This window comes from Adiantum capillus-veneris, chromosome 19 (assembly GCF_014529385.1).
Source record: "Adiantum capillus-veneris isolate H3 chromosome 19, ASM1452938v2, whole genome shotgun sequence".
In the NCBI taxonomy this organism is placed as follows: Eukaryota; Viridiplantae; Streptophyta; class Polypodiopsida; order Polypodiales; family Pteridaceae; genus Adiantum; species Adiantum capillus-veneris.
This window is the reverse complement of record NC_140949.1, coordinates 92,189,578-92,211,834: the sequence shown is the minus strand read 5'-3', so window position 1 is coordinate 92,211,834 and position 22,257 is coordinate 92,189,578. Positions and strand designations below refer to the sequence as shown.

General features: G+C 44.7%; 1 protein-coding gene across 1 annotated transcript; it reads right to left on the bottom strand.

Moving 5' to 3' along the window:
* Nucleotides 1–1,664: 1,664 nt before the first annotated feature.
* LOC147434465 (vesicle transport v-SNARE 11-like) lies at nt 1,665–21,471 on the bottom strand. The gene is made up of 5 exons (XM_086490919.1): nt 21,216–21,471; nt 2,952–3,010; nt 2,680–2,868; nt 2,377–2,547; nt 1,665–2,079 (listed from the first exon to the last, which is right to left on the bottom strand). The coding sequence occupies exons 1-5, from the start codon at nt 21,307–21,309 to the stop codon at nt 1,930–1,932; spliced, it is 663 nt and encodes a 220-aa protein (XP_086347045.1). The 5' UTR covers nt 21,310–21,471; the 3' UTR covers nt 1,665–1,929.
* Between the last annotated feature and the right edge of the window lie 786 nt (nt 21,472–22,257).

Sequence of the window (22,257 nt, the reverse complement as noted above, 5' to 3'; positions counted from 1 at the left end):
TTTACAAATGGGAAACCTCGAAATGAGGAAAACCCATCAAAAAGATTAGATACAAAGGGCAGAACACCGAAGTATTCTGTAAAAACCACACACACATACACACGTGCGCGCGCACGAATGACTTTTTTTGTTGCCTCTCTATCCAAGGTCTTGACTTGCCAATTGTCACATTGGTCCTGGTTCCTATTTGCAATTCCCCTTTGTTGTCATAAGAGGTCCCCTCCTTTTTTGCTTCTCTTTTTCACATGATTTAATGAGGAGCTACCAAAGGTTTGGATAGACCGTTACCTCCTATCGAATAAGACATAATGCCCAAAAAAGGCTTGAATACTAGCTGAATTCAATATTGTGGGACACCACACTTTGATGTTTAATTCATGGCATGTCCATTGTTGGGTAGTATCAAATTTGTACTATATCCCGTTCTAACGTTATCTCTGTAGAGAATTTTGAGGGAAGTTTACCATGTATAAAGAGTGTCAATTGATCCTCTTGTAGGAAAAGGGAAGTGCATAGTACTAAACTTGATATTACGAGCTACAAATTTAGGACCTACACAACACCCCATATTGTTTCTCTACATCAGAAAGGCACTTTGTGTGTGTGGTTCTTTGTCTTCGACTTTGCCCAATGCTTTCTTTTCTTCTGTGTTTGTTCTTCCTTCTTCATTTGCTATTCTTGTTTTTTTGTTTGCATTTGCATGCATTACGCTAACGACTATATGTGTATGGGGGTAGATGTATAGGATGATAGGATTGGTAATGTGCATGTTGAACAAATGGTGTGTGTGTGTGTGTGTGTGTGTGCGCGCGCGCACGTGTGCATGTATGTGCACACGTGTCGTGCTTATGGTCACAAACAAGTTTTTCTTCTCTTCTTTTGTTTTTTGGTTCACGCTTTCTTTGTTTGCTGGCATCAGCAAACATACCATCGTGCACACTTTTGTGGACTTGATGTCCTCCACTAGTAGTGGCTTCTTACTTTCCTTCTAGGTCAATGATCCAAAAATTTCTTCCTTTCGTGGTTTTGGTTTCCCCAATAATTCTTAAGATGTCTGAATTTGGTCCCCTTGCTTAATTGGGTGGTATGGCGACTCATTTTCTAGTTCTGTTGTTTTTCTCTTTTGGATGGGGTGGGTTTGCAACTTTCCTCTTTTGGGGTGGCACCAGTCGACCTCTCCTTTTAGGCATGCCCCTTTAATGATTCGACTTTGTTGAGCTTCACCTTTGACAGTTTTTGGCAACAACCACTCATCTAGCAATTTGGACACTGTGTGTGTGTGTGTGTGTGTGTGTGTGTGAGTGTGAGAGAGAGAGAGAGAGAGAGAGAGAGAGAGAGAGAGAGAGAGAGACTTTTGTATTTTTGCATTTAAGTGGCTTGGTGCCCTACTCTTTGAAATTTGCTTTCAGATTGAATACTTTTCAAGAGCCTAGGATATAACTAAGAACCTATAACATAGAGGAACACTTTGGTATACCACTACTCTCCAAAAAGTGCAAAATCAAACATTAAGAATTTCTAACATTTCTGAAAGCTGCGAAATTGGACACTATTCAAGCCCGAAACAAGTTGACAACCGATGAATTAAGGCATTTGCAAATTAGAAAGGAGAAAACAAATAAGCTCAACTCAATGAAATTCATCTGTTTTCTGCACAAAAGAACGACCTCAAATGAGGATGGACGAAGATATTACTATTAACAAAGACTCGACTTCAACATCACACACCAAAGCCTTACAAAAAGCATGGACAAAACCACTATTTTAGATTTTGACCTTTCATGCCACAACCACAGTTGCCATTGGTCCATTGCACTGGTAAATGAATATACTGTGAAATACATCTACTTTATCAAAATGTACAGCAAATTTCGCACACAAATCCTGAGCATTGGAAGCTTATTGGAATGTACTCAAGGGCTATATCCATCACCTTAGCTTGAAATAAAGGACCACAGCTATCACCACAAGCAACAAGGCAATGAGCCCACCCATGATAAACTTGTTGCGCCCCATCCTGTTTGCCATATTCTTCAAAATCTTCTTGCTTTTCCCGAGATTATCATCAACTCCATGTAGCTGAATTAAAAAAAGAAACTTCAAATCTCAGCTCTCTCTCTCTCTCTCTCTCTCTCTCTCTCTCTCTCTCTCTCTCTCTCTCTCTCGCGGGATACGACGTTAAAATACTACTCTTCTTCTTCTTTCTCTGACTCTAGCATATTAGGGTATAAGACACATGGGCAGTAGCCGATCTGGCCTTGAATAAGCAATTAAGAATAAATGCTTCCTTCTCTCCACAAATCGTCCCTTTCTTTGCATGCATATGCGCGCACGTGCGCACGCCTGTGTGTGTGTGAGAAATCATAGAGGCCTTACTGTGTCAGTTGCATGCAAGAGAGTCTGGCGTTGCTGATGTAAGTCTTGCAGTATCGAAACACCCAGTTCTTCTGTTTCCAACATCACCCTCTTACTGTCCTTGATTCTATCGCCGGTTTGGTTTATTCTGTCGGTAGACATTAGCAATCTCTGTCTCTGATCTGCTGAAGCCTGCACAAAGAGTCAACATGCTTATGATAACCTACAGTTCCATACTTCAAAACGTGACAAAGAAGCCAACCGAGTAAACCCCTACACAATGGAGATTTTAGCAGGTGATATATTCTAATGATCTAAACAGACCGTGCCACTATTGGCAAGCCCCGCCTCCAGCAACTCATCCCTTGAGCTGATGTAATCACTTGAAGCAGCCGATTTTTTCACGTCCTTTTTCAGATTATTCAAGTCTGACTTATACTCGCGAAGCTTGGCCAAAAGAGCCGACTTCTGGCTTGGCTGAAGGCTTCGAGCCTCAAGATCCATCCTGCGGATCTGCAAAATCAACCCACAGGATTTTAATAGATAGAACCTCCACTACCCATATTGATACAACTAAATTCATTTGCTCCACGCACCAAAGACTCGGCTTCGTCCAGGCCAGCATTGAGTTCTGAAAGTTTCTGCTTCTTTTGCTCTGCAGAAAGATACCAAAAGCAAGAGAAATCATGTCATACCAACCACGTTGCAGTGCAGACAAATTTCGAGATAAAACATCCTCGAATTCATACCAAGCAGGTTCATATAGGAAAAGGGCTAAGATGATGTAAACACAGTTTCTTTTTTTTTGCCTATTAAGCCTCCCTTGCCCCTAAATGCCATTGAAATTCCTCCCAGTGACTTGGTGCAATTAGACTTAAAGCTTCTAATAACGTCTTCAAGAGTGTCTTTCAGCCCCCAGCTGCTCATTTGTCAGTTACCTTCATAGAACATCCTAAGAGGTGGAGGGAATAAAAAATGAAGTACATAAAGCAAAGAGAGTTGTTAATTGGCTCCAAAATCCACACAACAAATGCTGCAACAAATACACTAAGCAAGCCACGAGATCATCTCTCCTTCAATGCATCTTCCATCGAATTGACGGACTAACACTGCGCTTTTTGCTTTTGACGCCCTTTAACAAACGAGTAAGGGGCTTGGGAATACGAGCGTAGTCTTTAATATATTTTTGAAAAAAGCCAGTAAAAGATTTTACTTGCCTAATCGTGCGAAGAATGGGCCAATCCAGCACAGCCCGTATCTTCTCGAGGTCAATGCAAATACCATCAACCGAGATGACATGACCCAGATACAGCAATTCGGTGCGGAAAAACTCGCACTTACTTTGCTTCGCATACAATTTTTCCCACCTCAAAACAAGCAAGACGAGACGAAGGTGTTGCGAATGCTCCTCGAGTATTTTGCTGTAAATTAAGATGTCGTTGAGAAACACAACAACCCACTTTCCCAAATACAGACAAAAGAGATCATTCATCATTTGTTGGAAAGTGGCAAGAGCGTTGGTTAACCCAAAGGGTAAAACCAAAAAATGGTGATGTCCATACCGTGTACGAAACGCGGTTTTTGGGACATCACGCGGATGTATCCGTATCTACATCCGCATCTGATGGTACTCGGAACGTAGATCGACCTTGGTGAAATAACGAGCACCCGAGAGTCGATCCATAAGGTCATCCATGCGAGGTAACGGATATTTATTCTTGACAGTGACCTTATTGAGACCTTTGCTGAAGCGCATTCCTCCGTCCTTTTTAGCGAGAAGACCAGAGCGCCCCACGGAGGCTTACTGGGTTCAATAAAATCTTTGGCAAGATAGGCTTGAAGCTGCCTAGCTATCTCGTCTTCCTCTTTCGGCGATCAACCGCCTTTGGAGTGCCGCCCACAGAGAGTTGCCTGCTGACGCCGCTCCTAATCTACACCGCCTTGCGCCTCCAGCTCGCACGCTGCCGTGCGCTTTGCCGCGTGCTCAGTCCCTTGTTGCCTGCGCTGCTCTGCACTTGGCTGCCTGCGCATTGTTGTTACCAGCGTGCCACCAGGGGCTGCCTATGTCCACTGTGTCACAAGACGGACACCACGTGCCAGTGGAAAAGAACAGACTGAACAAACTTTTTGCATTTCAATAACAACTGAACCGAAAGAGAAAGACGACACGCGACAAGGATGTAAAGAATGAGGATGCAAGAGAGCTACACAAGACAAGCACAAAGCACATAGAGATGGAAAGATTCTTCTTCTTCTCACAGAAAAGAGAGTATAAAATGACTAAGTGCTAAAACTGAAAAGTAGCACATATGTACATGCGGTCACTAAGTGTGAACTCGCTAGAAGCATACTAGGCTGGCACTATAAGTGTAGTCCAGCTGTAGAATCACTAGCAAAGATCCTCCGTGTCGGTCACCTAACGCGCCAGTGAGAATGTCGTAAGCAGCCAAAACCCGTAGTGGATGCCAGCTCAAGATGTAGAGCTCGACATCTCAACACTCCCCCTCGAGCTCTGCATGTCGCAGAGTCCAAGCATAGTCCGGAAACGTCGAAGCTTCTCAGCTCCGAGGGCCTTGGTAAAGATATCCGCTATCTGCTCCTCTGTGCTGACGTAGACCAAGTCGATGTCGCCCGCCAACACTCGCTCTCGAACGTAGTGGTAATGGACCTCTATGTGCTTGGTCCTGGCATGGAACACTGGGTTCCTAGCCAACTGCATGCTGCTGAGGTTGTCACAATGGATGACAATCTGCTGGTCCACCTGCACTCCCAAGTCCTCAAGTAATGTGCGTAGCCAAGCTACCTCGCACGCCGCAACTGCTGCACCTCTGTACTCGGCCTCTGTGCTCGATAAAGCAACCGTAGGCTGCTTTTTGCTGCTCCAAGTAACAGCAGCACTCCCAAAAGAGAACATGAAGCCACTCGTAGATCTCCTATCAACAATGCTACCTGCCCAATCTGCATCTGTATACCCATGCAATGCTAATGGCACATCTGCTGCATAGAACAATGCGTAGTCAAGAGTCCCTTGCACATACCGAAGTGTACGTCGTACTCCATCCAAATGTGGCTTCCTCAGAAGCTGCATGAACTGACTCTCCAAGCCTACTGTGTAGCTCAAGTCTGGCCTCGTAATAGTCAAGTAGATTAGACTACCCACAATCTTCCTGTACATCTTGACATCCTCAACAACATCACCCTTCTCTGCACTCAGCTTTGCATTCACATCCAAGGGAATAGAAATTGGCTTACAATCAGCCATACCATACTTTGACAACATATCCAAAGCATACTGTCTCTGTGACAGCCATACACCCTCTGGAGTCCTGATCAACTCAATGCCAAGAAAGTAGCGCAACTCGCCCAAATCTTTCATTTCAAACTCCTGTTTGAGAAGACCCTTCACACGGTCAATCTCCATAGCATTGTCACCCACAATAATAAGGTCATCTACATATATGGTAATGACCACAATCCCCACATCACTCTCACGTACATAGAGTGAATGATCAGCATGAGCTCTCCTAAAACCAATACTGACAAGATACTTGGCAATCCTGTCATACCATGCTCTAGAGCCCTGCTTCAAACCATACAAAGCTTTGAGAAGCCTGCATACATAATCTGGATAACTTGGATCGATGAAACCGGCCTGTTCAATCCAAAAAGGGCGGTAGACTTTACTTTAAACCTTGATTTAGCTTTTACCCATTATTAGTCGTCTATTTTACCTGTACTTTCAAGACACAACAAAGGGGAGAGGGATACAGGCTGCTAGATTGCACCTGTATGAGTAGACAGACACCAGATTGGCCCCTAACTTAGGCGCCCCTTTCGGTATTTCTTTATTGTTCAAAAGAGGGAATAAACGCTGTGGTTCCTACAAGCTGCCCCGCACAAACTCGGCTGAATTTCCACTGTTCCAGCCCGATTTCGGCAGCATAACTGTACTAGAACCCTTCACGGTCAGTATTCCCACGCATTGACTGACTTTCCCGACGCATACGGGCACTTTGCAAAACCTGGCGAGAATCTGCAGCACGCTGAATTCTCTGTTTTCAGCCCTGAAAATGCGCCAGATCGCCTGTACAGCGGTCCCCTTGCGTCCCCGAACCTCCTGGGGGTATTAGGGTCCGTTTAGGGCCAAAACCCTAAACCTGCAAAAATACACAGCAGGCTGTAATTCACTGTTTCGGGCTCCGTTCCGCGTGCCGGTCGCATCCCTAGCAAATCCTCGAGCTCCCGCACCTGTAGGGCTACTTGCCCTTTGAATCGGACGAGATTTCTGGCGTGAAACCTCTCCGAATTCACCTGTACCTGCGGGGGGATTAGCCGCTAGCTAATCCAGTACCTGTGCAAGAGGCTCTTGCCTCGGCAATCGCGCATGAACCCACACAACTGTACATTGGTCAAATGAAGAGCCCACTAGAGGGGCATAACATACTGCCAAAGGGGAGAGAGAGGGCAGTGCGTAGCGTGCAGGGCATCACTCCTGGCACCGCACTGTGCATAAGAGGGAAAGCAAGCACTCCATAGCTCTTAACCTGTGACAAAAGCTGCAAATGAGCCTCTCCCAGCTTAAAATTCAGCGCCACTTCTTGTTGCATGAGGCAAGTGCACCAGAAGGTGCCACTTGGCACATTTATAAGCATTTTCCCGTTTCGGGGTTGCCGCCTAAAAATATCCCAACCGGTTGCCCAGTTGACTTCACGGCAGAGTAAGAAAATGTTCCCTTTGTCATTCCGGAGGTAATGACGCCAACACATTTTCAGGTCCCAAAATAGCAGTTCCCTAAATTTTAGGAGATGCTGCCATTGTATCTTTCTAGGTCATCCGACCCTCTTTGTACACTGCGGCCACATCCAGAACTAAAATGTAGCCTCTGTAGCAAAGGATTCCACTTTGGCTAGTCAATGACCCCACTTGGCTAACCATAGTCCTTGTCCAACCTTAGTGCTCTCTTGCCCTCAGGCCTGGACTCCCTCTGGACAGTTCCACACTAGCTATGCAATGCAGGGCAGTTAGATTTCCCGAGGGGTGTTTCCAAAAAGTGAAAGTAAATAGATAATAAGAAAGAAATCAACAAAAAGGATAGATAGTAGTCACACGCTGGTGACAATCGACATAACCAGGTGGCTGATCCATATACACTTCCTCTTGCAACTCACCATTCAAGAAGGCATTCTTTACATCCATTTGATGCATAATCCATCCTCTAGATGCAGCCACTGCTATGACAGCTCTCACAGTCGTCATCTTTGCCACTGGAGCAAAAGTCTCCTCATAGTCTATGCCATACGTCTGTGTATACCCTTTGCGACCAGCCTTGCCTTGTGACGCTCAATGTTACCATCAACCTTATGCTTAGTTTTATACACCCATTTACAGCCAATAGCTTTCTTGTCACTTGGCAATGGCACCAACTCCCATGTGTCGTTTGCTTCCAATGCCGCCATCTCTTCATTCATTGCATCATCCCAATACACATTTCCAACTGCATCCTCAAAACATGTGGGCTCCACATCCTGTATCACCTTAGCCATGTAGGCTTGGTGATGCGCTAGATACCCATCATAAGTCAATTTCTAAACTGGATTTCTGACTCTATTAGATCTGCGTGGTCCTGGGTCACTCCTTTGCCCTCTAGCATCTTCTTGTACTTTCCTTACACCAGGTGTCCTCACAGCCGGAATTCCAAATTCCTCATCAAGACTTTGTTCAGAACCATCTGAATCCATGTCTATATGTGAAAACCCTAATGATACATCAACCATAAAGGGAGGTTCATCTACCTTTTCCTTTCCTTTTCGTGATACATTCCCTGTACCTGCTGGTGGAGTAACCTGCGTACGTAGTCTACCATTCAATGGCTTCTCAATAGAGCCACGAGAAGAGGACTCTTGTGGTCCACTTAAAACCTGTGACTGTGGCCTCACATTTTGTACAACCACATCAGCCCCAATAGTGCCATGTGCATTACTGTACCAGTTGCTCATCTCATCAAAGACTACATCTCTGCTTGCTCGTAATTCTCGTGTAGTAGGATTGTAGCATCTGTACCCCTTTTGTTCAAGGGAATATCCCACAAGAATACATTTCTCTGCTTTAGGATCCAATTTCCTACGCAACTCATCTGGTACATGCACGTAAGCTATACAGCCAAACACTTTCAAGTGTGTCAAATTAAGCTTTATACCTGTAAACTTTTCCTCAGGCGTTACATCATGCACCGCAACTGTAGGTGTCCTGTTCATAATGTACACATCTGTATTTACAGCTTCAGCCCAGAAATGATGAGGCGTGTTCTTCTCATTCATCAATGCACGTGCAACCTCTGCAATGTGCCTGTTTTCCTTTCTGCGACCCCATTCTGCTGTGGAGTATATCTGCATATAAACTGTCTGCGTATACCATGTATTCGCAGAAAATCTGAAAAATCGTTGGAGAAGTACTCTCCCCCTCCATCTGACCTCAATGTCTTGATTTGCATATCTGTCTCCTTCTCAATCATGACTTTTAAGTCCTGAAAGTGACCAAACACTTCACTTTTGTTACGCATGAAGTAGACCCATACTTATTTGTATCGTCATCAATGAAAGAGACATAATACCTGCAACCATGTATACTTGCAGTATCGGTTGGACCCCAAACATCTGTGTGCACCACCTCAAGTGGCTTTTTACATACATTGCGCTCATGTGGAAATGAGCCCTTTGACTGTTTTCCAAACTGGCATGCTGCACACACTTTATGCATACCATCGACCTTGAATTTGGACAAACCTTTTACAATCTGTTTTGATTGCATGCTACGCAATCTCTGCTCATTGACATGGCCAATGCGTTTGTGCCAAATGTCAACATCAGCCACAACACCTGTGCCCTGTGCAAATAATGCAGCTTTTACCTCAGACATGTCTACATTCAGCGTAAACATTCTGCCCACACATTTACCCTCTGTGATCAGCTTACATCCATTCTGGAAATCTTCTACATAACAGCCATTTGGATTGAAGCGAACCTGCAAACCCTGCTCAACCATTTGTCCAACAGAAACAAGATTCTTTGTAATGTTTGGGACATGAAGTACATCTGCTAAGTACTTTGATTTCCCACTCTTCGTATTTAGAGGTATGTCCCCTACATGAGCAATGGGGTGAGCTGTGTCATCTCCTGTCTGCACATAGCCTGACACATCTGGTTTGCGCATATCTCTAAACCACTCTCCACGAGACGTCATGTGATTAGAGGCACCTGAATCCACATACCAAACATCATCTTGGGTGGAATTCTCTGCAGTCATTGTATTCATTACATGCTGCATAACAAACATGCGCTCGTTTTTGCTGTCATCTGCATCTCTGCTAGTAGATGCATAGTTGCCCTGCTCTCTCTTTCCACTTGCTTTTCCCTTTGGACAGGCACGTGACATGTGACCTCTTTCACCACAAGTCCAACATTCTCTGCTATCTGCAGTATGTTGCTGCCTGCTTGATCCTGCACCACGACCTCTTTGACTCCCCCTGCCTTGAGACTGGTTTCCCCTGCCACCTGTATTGTTTTAATTTGATTGACCTTCTTGAAATTGGCCCCTGCAACCCCTTGGGCCTCGACCACGACCTCTACCTCTACCTCTGTTGGAGTTAGAATAGAAGGTCTGTTCAGAATTATTTTTGCCATGAGAAGAAGATGTGTCAACGTTCTTCTCCTCAAGAATAAGCATAGAAATCAAATCTTGGAACACGGGGATGTCGTCTCTTGTATTCATGGAAGACCTGAAATATACATACTCATCTCCTAGACCATCCAAGCATGCACGGACAATGTCATCGTCTTCCACTGAGACTTTAATAGATCCAAGAGCCTCGATGATACTCTTGATCTTCAAAGCATAATCATTGATGGAGAGGTTGTTCCTCTTAACCTGATTTAGCTCCGACTTTAGTTGAAGCTTCCTGGCCTTGGTGTTCACCTCGAACACTCTGTCTAAGTTTTTCCATGCAATGGCGGGGGTTTCAGCATCCTGTAGATAGCCCATCATGCCATCTGTGATGCTCATAGAAAGCCAATACATCACTTTGCTCTAGCCTTGTTGCCAGTCCCTCAAGGCTTTCCTTTGTTCTGCTATAGCATTTGTCTCGGGAATCTCTGGTTCCTTTTCATTGTCTCCTTCTACATAGTCCCAATAACCTTTTCCTTTTAGAAAATTTGTTATTCTGAACTTCCATGCAGGGTAGTTATTTTTCTCAAGCTTCTCAGTAACAATCTGACTGAAACCGTCAGACATCTTGAAGCACTAAGACAAAATAGCTGCAATCTGCAAAAACCTGCAAATCTGCTGAACCTGCTATCGTGGTACCTGTAACGCTTTCTACACTCAACGAGTGTCCATAATCAAGCGTACATACAACCATTGTACTTGTACAGTAAATCTCTGTATACTACACTTTGGAGACCTGTTCAGAAACCAGAAATCTCTTGCATCTGGTCATGGATTGCGAACGAAGGGATTGTGATGCTCTTGCTCTCTTAGCCTCTCTTGCCTGCACCAGGCTCTGATACCATGTAAAGAATGAGGATGCAAGAGAGCTACACAAGACAAGCACAAAGCACACAGAGATGGAAAGCTTTTTCTTCTTCTCACAGAAAAGAGAGTACAAAATGACTAAGTGCTAAAACTGAAAAGTAGCACATATGTACATGCGGTCACTAAGTGTGAACTCGCTAGAAGCATACTAGGCTGGCACTATAAGTGTAGTCCAGCTGTAGAATCACTGGCAGAGATCCTCTGCGTCGGTCACCTAACACGCCAGTGAGTAAATTTCGTAAGCGGCCAAGACCCGTAGTGGATGCCAGCTCAAGATGTAGAGCTCGACATCTCAACAAAGGAGTGGCGGAATTCCACCCCAGAGAGTATTGGTCCCAAACCTTGGCGCCCTTTTCGGTATTTCTTTATATTGCTTCAACTAAGTACAATGCCAGTACTCCAATCCTTGCACCTTCTCCACAACCAAACGCCCCCCAGACCGTAGCTTGCATCGTTTAGAGGTGCTGAGAGTAAGGACTGCTCAGACTTCTTAATACTCCCCTCGTAAATAACCATCAAGGTCCGGGCCATCAGTAAAAACAACACTTTTCAATCATTCAATACTCCCCCCGCAAATAACCACAAGGGTCCGGGCCATGAGTATGAACAAGTATTCTCAAACGTTATTTCTCACTACTCCAGCCGGGAGTAAAAATCACCAATCATTGAAACCAGTAATAAAACCAGAGTCAGACAAAATTCAAATCAACACCAAGATAGGTTTAAAACAGATAGCATCCATTTCAAACAAATTTCAAGCAATACTTTTTCAAACAATGTTCAAAAGTATCTAACTATAAAACAATTAGAGAGCTCATTCAGGGCTTTGTTGGGACAACCGAACTTTAAGGACGACTGGCTTGCCCTTCTGCATCACGGTGATGGTTCGGTTCCAAACCTGGAGAGTCGCATCATTCTTGTCATGCCAAGGCATGCCCAAGAGAATGTCACAATTGCCCAATTTCATAATGTGGAAATCAGCTTTTCCATGATAATCTTGGATAGTCACTAGAAGAGCACCAATGAGCAGTACCACTTTCTGAGTTTGCCCCGTGGCTAGCTCAGCTTCAATTTCTCCACCCTTTGCATCATAATCAAAGTGCATCTGCTTCAAGAATTCTGGATGGATGAAGTTCTCTGTAGCTCCAGGGTCATAGAAAATTAGGGCTTTCAAACCGTTGACTTTACCATATGCTCGACACAATTCATTTGTACTTTCAAGGCGTATGCCATAGATGTCAAGTACTAATCCAATGGCCGGTTTAGCTCGTTTGGCTGGAGATGGTCCTCGGTTTCTGTCGACCGTCGGCGCCCAAGTCGGCTCCGTTGGTCTGTAAGTGCGTTGAGACAACCAAAATAGTTGTCTTGTTTGAAAGCATCCAAAACATCGGCCTTCTTATAGTAAGGTATCTCGTTGTTGAGGTGTCAAACGAGGCCTTTGCGGTTGGCTTTCACGAGACTCTCCTCTTTGTTGGCGAGAGTTGTGGTTCGTGGCCGGAGGTTCTTCTGTGGTAAACTCTAGCTTTTCCTTCATCAGTTTGTAGCCGACCGCGGCATGGTCCATAAGCTCTTGCATGGTAGAGACTTGCTTGGAAAGAAAATATTCTTGCAATGGTGATGGTAGTCCAATGGTGTAGCGCTCGCACTGGCCATCCAAGGAAATGAACTTAAAGGACACCGAGAGGTACACGTCGAGAAACCTTTGGTTCTAGTCATCCATGGTTTCGGTGGCAATTGTTTTCAAGTTGCCCCACTCTGCCAAAATCCGGACTTCAAACATAGAAGTCATGTAACTACGTGCAAAAACTGTCTTGAAAGCTTGCCAGGTCCTTGGAGCATGCGGTTGTGTCGCGATTGAACTCCACCATTGCATAACATTATCTTTAAGAAATCCGCTGCTCGAGAAATCTTGAGTTCTTCTGTATAGTTCCCCAAAGCATAGATGTTGTCGAATTGTTGTAAGAACTGCAATGCTTTCTTGCGATCTTTCACCCCGGAAAAAAGTAAAAAATTTGATTGTCGTGCCGCCATCCTTGAAATCTTTGGTTGATTAGGCGCATATACCGGGTATGGATAATAAGGGTATCCATATGGGCTCCAACTATTGTAGCCTAGTGGTGGTGATGGTGGGGGAGGTGGAGGCAACGACAGTGGCAAAGGCGGTTGCACTGGGTCAGGGTCAGATGGCTGCACCATATTCCTGAAGACTCCCCCGATCGGAACATACGGCTGAGAAGGTTCCCGGTTGGAAGCTCTCGTACTTTCTGGTGCCGGAGGAGGGGGTACCACCTGAGGCATCAGAGGAGGTAACATGTAATTCAAAAAAACTTTGCAACATCGGAAGATTCTACTGAGGATGCCGCGAAAGAATGTCGTGAAGCTCGTCAAGTGAAAACTGCAAATATTCTGCTCAATCCATGAACGCCATGTTGTCACATGACGCATCCAACCCTATGTGTCCGTGGACAAGCTACAGCATGATCAAGGTTCAGTCAGTCCAGTCAGTCTAGATTTAGAAGTGATCTGGCACTTTTGTGAGTCTGTTCGCAGACCGTGCATGCCCAGACACTTAGTGTAGATGCATATTCTTTGGTTGCACACAACATGATCATAAGCATTCCCATCAGAATCCTTCAAGGGAATTTTCCAGTGCATTTAGCCTATTTTCCCTATTTTGGACATTTTTCACTTATTATTTTTAAGTGACTTTTGTTGGAAAGTAGGTAGGGCAAATTGAGTAAGTTTGTATATAAGCAAACCTAGACTAGCACTAATTGGCAGAAGAGGCGGCAGGAGCACCTTGCTCAACAGGCAACTTCTCAGCAACACCCCCCCCCGGGCAGGAGACTTAGCATTTTCAGCCAAGGACAGCCAGCGTTTTTCTCCATTGCAGATTAGCCCCAACGTTTTGCATTGCAGACCAACCCGGCGATAGCAAGACACAGCAGAAGCCTAGCGTTTTTGCAGAAGCACAAAATTCAGCCCTAGCATTTTTTATATGCAGATCAGTCCTAGCGTTTTGTAGATTCACTGCGACAGAACATCAAGAACCATCAGCGTTTTCAGTTTTCAGCCCTTAGACTTCGCAAATCAAGTCCCGAACCTCGCAGATCTCACCTTCTCACAGCAGTTCCTCGTCGCACAGTCAGTTTCCACAAGGTTTACAGTTTCAGCCCGGAAAACGCAGATTTCAGCATCTGCGTTTTCAGCGCATCGTCGTCGCATCGTCGTCACCGACACAGAGTCAGAATTCAGTAGATAAAGATTTGCAGATTTCAGCCCTTAGAGTTTTCAGATTTCAGCCCGTTCGTCGTTGTCCTCATCGTCGTCGACATAGTCGGCAAGTCCAAGCATTGTAGAGATTTGTGCAATCATAAGTAGACCGCTCTCGCCATAGAGTGGGGCCTTCGGAGGAGGGTTTTACAACGTCTCTGGTGTCGTATTCTCTTCTCTATCTCTCAGTCTCATACACTTGCACGCACAATGTCCACACACTTTGTTCGTGATCATAGCACTCTCCATTAAGAACGGAAGGCTCTCCCTTCCATAAGAACTAAAAGTAACCTTGAGCACAGTTCGGAGCATTCATCTTGAGCAAAGCGCAAACATTCATTCCGCTGCACCTTACATTGGTATCAAAGCTTTGGCAGTGTTCTGTATCACTTAAGGAAAGAATCACAAGAATTTTTTTTGCTTGTTGAGGTCGCACGAACCCAAGTTCGCTTGGGCGTGTCGATTCCTAATCGTGTTTTTGAAGAGTGACAGGAATCCCAGGAAAGAAGGGCTTGTCCAGCCTCCCCTTGTGTCTCTTTTCACTCATTGAGAGCGGACCGTGCACTTAGCGGCCGGCCAATCAACGTGAGGTGGGAAAAAGCAACCTTGGTGTGAGTGCAAGGCCGCCAAGGGGTGTGCCCACGGAAAGGAGTAGAACTCGGGTGAAGAGAAGATCCTTCTTAAACGCGGTTTGCAAACGAAAGAAAACCTCAAGAACCTCAAGACCTCAAGACCCTCAAGAACTCAAGAACCTCAAGACCCACAAGAACCCAAGTTTCTCGTGAACTTAAGAACCCAAGACCACAAGAACCCACGACTTCAGAATGGTCATCACTCGAAGCGGAATGGATACTTCGCTTGGAGGTGATGAGTATGAGAGGCGAAGAAGAATTTTCCCCACCAAGAGGTTTTTCTGACCCTTCCCCATCTACGTCAAGGATTGCACTAACTCCTATGGAGGCTTTAGACCAGATGTTTATGGAAAGGAAGTTAGAACGCGAAGCAAGAAATGCAGAAAGAATGCAAAGAAAGAAAAGCAGAAATGGAACACAGACACGAAGAAAGAAAAGCAGAAATGAATCGCAGGCACGCAGAAAGAGAAGCAAAAAGAAAGGCAAGACAAGAACAACGCGAGCGACACATGCAAGAGTTCTTGCGACTCTTTTCTCAAGTGCCGGCACAGATGCAAGAGATTCAGGAAACGGAGACTCTCTCAATCTCTTCTTCTCCAAAGCATGACACACAGGATTTGCATGATTATGAGAAGCATTATGATGATTTGAATGACAATGATTTGCATGATGATTTGGATGATAATGACAAGCATGATGATTTGCATGATCAAGATGTGATTTCTCACAAGCATGATGAGTTGCATGAAGATGATGTGATTGTTCACAAGGATGATGTGTTAGTGGATGCTTTTTCTAGCGAAGCTAACCTCGTTGTAGATTCGATCAATCACGAAGAACCGATCTTGGCTTTCGAGTCGAGATCCAAAGAACCCCCACAGGACGATTCGATCATTCAAGAAGAACCGATCTTGACTCTCGAGCCTTGGTCCAAAGAACCCTCACAGGAAGTATTATGTGTTCGCATGTTTGATACGCACGTATTGTTCGAGTGTCTCATTCGTGATCGTTTCCTGTATTTTAGTCAGTGTCTTTATGTGATCCCTTTTCCTAGGCATGACATATTGTACGTTGAGCACGTTTCATTCATGAATGAGCACGGATGTATGCGGATTGTTCATGAAAAGCTGAAAAGTATGTATGTAAGGAAGTCACATTCCATGTCTCTTCCTTGGCATGACACATTTGTAGAAAGAGCACATGAAAGTATGAGCACCAAGCATGGGCATTTCCGTTGTGAATTGCCACAGTTGATTGATTTAGATTAGAAAGACAAGATTCGATCTCATTGTTTGCGTGTGTGTGGTGAACGGTTTGTCACTCCGTATATTTGTTCATCTACATTGCATGCACAGTCTTTTATGAAGACAAGATTTTTTCCAATCACTTTACATGGAATAGGTATGTTCATGGTTTTGAGTTGGAAATGGTTTCAGGAATTTTCAGCCATGGAGATTCTTGAAGAAGAAATAAGCATGACTCTAGACGAAGTTGAAGCATCGAAGGAGCCACAGAAGACTTTGTGTCGCTTTCGGTGCGGCCCAAAGAAGAAGACTTTGCAAACCTTTATGAAGTTCAAGTACCGCACGACCCACACATCAGAGTGGGCCGGCGAAGAGTCCCTTTCAAGATTCCGGATGCTATTGGCGATCTCCCTCGACGCCATACAGTTCGTTACCAGTACCTCACTTTGAAAAGAGGGGATGTCACGTGACACATCCAACCCTATGTGTCCGTGGACAAGCTACAGCATGATCAGGGTTCAGTCAGTCCAGTCAGTCTAGATTTAGAAGTGATCTGGCACTTTTGTAAGTCTGTTCGCAGACCGTGCATGCCTAGACACTTAGTGTACATGCATATCCTCTGGTTGTACACAACATGATCATAAGCATTCCCATCAGAATCCATCAGAATCCTTCAGGGGAATTTCTAGTGCATTTAGCCTATTTTCCCTATTTTGGACATTTTTCACTTATTATTTTTAAGTGACTTTTGTTGGAAAGTAGGTAGGGCAAATTGAGTAAGTTTGTATATAAGCAAACCTAGACTAGCACTAAGAGGCAGCAGGAGCACCTTGCTCAACAGGCAACTTCTTAGCAAGACCCCCCTCCCCGGCAGGAGACTTAGCGTTTTCAGCCAAGGACAGACAGCGTTGCAGATCAGCCCCAGCGTTTTGCATTGCAGACCAACCCGGCGATAGCAAGACACAGCAGAAGCCTAGCGTTTTTGCAGAAGCACAGAATTCAGCCCTAGCGTTTTTGATATGCAGATCAATCCCAGCGTTTTGCAGATTCACCACGACGGAACATCAAGAACCATCAGCGTTTTCAGTTTTCAGCCCTTAGACTCCGCAAATCAAGTCCCGAACCTCGCAGATCTCACCTTCCCGCAGCAGTTCCTCGCCACACGGTCAATTTCCGCAAGGTTTACAGTTTCAGCCCGGAAAACGCAGATTTCAGCATCTGCGTTTTCAGCGCGTCGTCGTCGCATTGTCATCATCGACATTGTCACCGACACAGAGTTAGAATTCAGCAAATAAAGATTTGCAGATTTCAGCCCTTAGCATTTTCAGATTTCAGCCCGTCTCGTCGTCGTCCTCATCGTCATCGACATAGTCGGCAAGTCCAAGCATTGTAGAGATTTGTGCAATCATAAGTAGACCGCTCTCGCCATAGAGAGTGGGGCCTTGGGAGGAGGGTTTTACAACGTCTCTGGTGTCGTATTCTCTTCTCTATCTCTCAGTCTCATACACTTGCACGCACAGTGTCCACACACTTTGTTCGTGATCATAGCACTCTCCGTTAAGAACGGAAGGCTCTCCCTTCCATAAGAACTAAAAGTAACCTTGAGCACAGTTTGGAGCATTCATCTTGAGCAAAGCGCAAACATTCATTCTGCTGCACCTTACACATGTCTTGACTCTTGGGTTCTTTATGGCTTACGCCCTGTAAGATAGAGCAATGAAGACGAGAGTGCGCCCGATGTGCGATGAAGTAAGGTTGGGAGTGGCTAATAAGTCCGGGGTCGGGACCGAAGATACTTCAAATAAAATTCCAATAGTCTCTCGTTAGCTCTGTCTGCTCTTTCATAGGACCGGTATGCTTTCAAAAAAGCATACGCCTCATGCTCTGATACCACTGTCACAGGACGGGCACCACGTGCCAATAGAAAGAGCAGACTAAACAGACTTTTAGCACTTCAATAACAATAGAACTGAGAGAGAGAGAGAGAGAGACGACACGCGACACGAAGTGGTGGAATTCGACCCTAGAGAGTATTGGCCCCAAACCTTGGCACCCCTTTCGGTATTTCTTTATAATGCATCAACACAGTACAAGCCGGTACTCCAGACTCTGCACCTTCTACAAGAAGCATGCCAGTGTAAGGTGCAGCGGAAGTGAATGTTGAACTTTGCTCAAGATGAGTGCTCCGAACTGTGCTCAAGGGTTCCTTTTACTTACGGAAGGGAGAGCCTTCTGTTCCTTTAGTGAGAGAGTGCAATGGACACAAACAAAGTGGATAAACATTGTGAATGAAGGTGTTGAGACTGAGAGATAGAGAGAGAAGAATACGACACCAGAATGTTGTCAAACCCTCCTCCGAAGTCCCCACTCTCTATGGCGAGAGCGGTCTACTATCAATTGCACAAATCTCTACAATGCTTGGACTTGCCGACGATGTCGACGACAATGAGAACGACGACGAGACGGACTGAAATCTGTAAACGCTAATGGCTGAAATCTGCAAATCTTTATCTGCTGAATTCTGACTCTATGTAGGTGACGACGGCGATGACGATGATGCGACGACGACGTGCTGAAAACGCAGATGCTGAATCTGCATTTTCTGGGCTGAAACCGCAAACTTTGCTGGATCTGACCGTGCGGCGAGGATCTGCTCTGCAGGAAGGTGAGATCTGCGAGGTTCGGGGGTTCTACTGAGGGTACTGACTGCTGAAAACTGAAAACGCTGATGCTAACTGAGGTCTTGTGGCGAAGATCTGCAAAAACGTTGATGTCTCAGGCTGATGCAAAAACGCTAGGGCTGAAAACTGCTATCTGTGGAATCTACTAATGCTAGGGAATCTATTGTCTACTGTGGTCCCCGGGCTGATCTGCTGTGCAAACGCCAAGGCTGGTCTTGAATCCAAAAACGCTAGGCCTTGCCAGAGCAAAAATGCTAGATTTGCTGATGGAGTGAGTCTTGCTGAGAAGTTGCCTGTTGAGCAAGGTGCTCCTGCTGCCTCTTCTGCCAGAAAGTGTTAGCACTAGGTTTCTATATAAAGAAACTTGCAAAATTGCCCTACCTAGTTCCCAACAAAAGTCACTTAAAAATAATAAGTGAAAAATGTCAAAAATAGGGAAAATAGGTCTATGCACTGTGAAAATGCTCTTGACGGGTTCTGATGGAAATTTGATGATCATGTTGTGTGCAACTAGAGGATATGCATCTAATCTAAGTGCCTGGATATGCAAGGTTGCGAACAAACTCACAAAAGTGCCATATCACTTCCTATTCTAGACTGACTTGATTGAACTGAACCCTGGTCATGCTATAGCTTGTCCACGGATACATAGGGTTGGATGTGTCATGTGACAACCAGAGAATGTGCCCATGGTCTCATATTCAAAGGTCCTAGGCCCAAAAGCAGTTTACATGAGAAGCATTTAAACTCAGAGGCATCTAGTCCAAAAGCAATGCCCAAAATCTGCCAACACATTTTGCGAAAATCCGTACAACTACGACGTCAGCATTGTCAGTGCATTTTGCGGAAATCCGTACAGTTATGCCACGTCAACAATCAACGGAAAATCCAGGTTGTGTGTGTGAGGGTCCTGCTTTATTTATATGCCTTTATGTCACTTGGGCCCCATCGAACGAGGTCCCATAAGTTGGTAGGACTTCTTCTTCTTCTGTTGCTTGTTCTTCTTAGGGTTTAGGCCCCTTGGCCGTGATCTGCAAGTTGGCTCCATTCTTCACGTCAGCAGTTTGTGACATCAATGGTTGAAGAAATAGATAAATCAAGGCTGCAATGGCTGCCAGTAAAAAAATGCCAGCAATGGGTTCTATTAGGCAGGGCATCTCTTGGGGAGACGCCAACCCTGAGAGCAGACGGAAGTGCTAGCACAAGCCTCCACATTGTGCTCCAGAATGATTATACATAACTACTTTTATAGGGTTTTGTGGTCTAGAGACACGCAAGTCTCCACCACGTCGTGTGAGAAAAAGCTCACCTCGAGTTCCGGAAGCCACCACTAAGCTATGTGCAAGATAAGCAGACCTCAAATTCCATAGGTCGGCAGTGGATGCAATGTCTGTAAGGAAGCAGACCTCGAGGTTTGATGCACTTCCCTCAAGGCTCATGGTTAACAAATCCTCAGAGTTTTCCTTCCACCCTAGTAATCCATTTGATTTGGGAATTGGAACACAAATTTGGATCTATCCTAGACTACATGCTAGTTCTGTCGCATATCCACAGAAGAGTGACAACACCCAGTCAAACACATCCATTTATGCAAGAGGGTTTCAAAATGAAAAAACCTAATCTAGTAGACTTTTCCAGACATGCAAGTCTTGCACAAACAAGCTCACTTAAGTTGTCATTACAAATCCTCTTAGACTCAATAGACAACCCTTGGCTATGATGACATAGTAGTAGCATGTCCACAAGGCACATAGAGACATGTGCGCGTAACATAACAATGGCTTGACTCATACCTCTCTCATAACTTCTTGCTCCATAAGGTTAGGAAGCCCATTGAACAAGACCCTTCTATTTGAAGTTTGTATAAAGAAAATTTATACATAAAAATGTGAGTGTATGTATGTATGTGTGTGTGTGGAAGAAGTTAAGAAAAATCCATTTCACCTTTCCTTTCAAGGAAAGTGCAAGTTATTGACTGATGGTTCGTATTACCAATGCATAGTATTGACAAAACACTACGGCATCACCATCATCGTCGTCAATGGCCAAAAGGGGGTGTAGAAGTAGCATCAATAAATAATCCCTCCCATAGACACCACCATGAGCATACATCGATAAAGTACTAAGTTTTTTTCTTGTCTCTATAGTTATTGTGTCAACATTGGGAACAGATTCCAATGCACGCTTCAACCTAAAGAAAATCTACACCAAAAGCTTGTAAGAGTTGTTGTAGAAGAGGACGCCTCTCTCTCCCAAGCAAGCAAACTTGCAAGGCAAAACTTATGCATGGATCTCGCATAAACAAAGCAATGATACCAATTCAACACTGAGGATGCCGATGACTGCATCCAAACGCGGTTTCAATTGAAGGAAGACAAACCAGTAAAATAATACATGATCAACCTGACTAAGCATTGTCGCAATGAAGATGAGAACCCACTTACCTCCGGAGAGAGCTGAGAGGGTTGCACATTTCCTCGATAAATTGGTGGAGAGCTCGCAGTATTGACGCTCGTAGCCATCGAAGATATCGCTCATCCTCTCTCTCTCTCTCTCTCTCTCTCTCTCTCTCTCTCTCTATGTGCCTTCGAAGGCGCAAAGAGCTGCAGCAGATCCGCGCCCGACGACGCGATCGGCACGCTTGAGCAGAAAGAATTGTTATGGCGATGGAGCGCAAGCTTCTGAAACAAATTTATCGTAGTGTCCGGACTTTACCTACGGACGGACACGACACAAATTTATGTGGACGTAGTTGCTGCCCAAAGTATGGTAACAAACAACTTGTCAACCTTGTCTATTTCACAATGGTAGAAAATGAGAATGTTGAAATCTACAATTAGTGGTTTTGTAGCATTAATTTGATACCAATGTTAGAGAATTGGAATTGAAGTGCAACGAAAATTATAGATTAACTAGAATAATTAATCAATTGTGTAACATTGTGCATATTCGAGCATCATAATTACAAAGCAAGCATTGACTTAGATTCAGATCACACATCACATACATGTGTTGAAACTGCGAGAGAGAGAGAGAGAGAGAGAGAGAGAGAGAGAGAATTCAACACCAGCTGAGGGTCGAACTTTTTGGAGCTGACCCCCCGTCGAAAGGACTTTGTATTAAAGTAATTCTTTTTTCTTCAGAAGAGCTTTTTATCAATACAACTGGCTGATTGCACTTCTAGCTCCACAAATCGAAGGGATTAAAGCTTTAAAATTCAGCAGAGACTGTGATTGGGCTTTTCACTTAAAACACCTCGTTGAACTCAATCCCAAGGCCTTAAACACCTTGCAACTTGCATGAAGACCATCCAGAGTATCCCAAGCCTATTTTGTTGAATTTTTTGAGTGAATGTGAGGAGTAATAGTGCACTTTACAGATAATACGATCAATGTATGAGCTTGCGCATCTCTAACACCCAACGAGATTGCTCAGCCAAAGGCAAAAAAAACTCTAGCAGCAAGCAACAGACCTGGTAGAACCCGC

Bases quoted from the DNA above. Each gene is read 5' to 3' on its own strand.
- LOC147434465 (XM_086490919.1), bottom strand. From the start codon at position 21,309: ATGAGCGATATCTTCGATGGCTACGAGCGTCAATACTGCGAGCTCTCC. The intron at 2,869-2,951 runs GTGCGTGGAGCA...TTGATTTTGCAG, and splicing joins TGGACGAAGCCGAGTCTTTG to ATCCGCAGGATGGATCTTGA. The intron at 2,080-2,376 runs GTAAGGCCTCTA...TTTTTAATTCAG, and splicing joins TCTTGCATGCAACTGACACA to CTACATGGAGTTGATGATAA.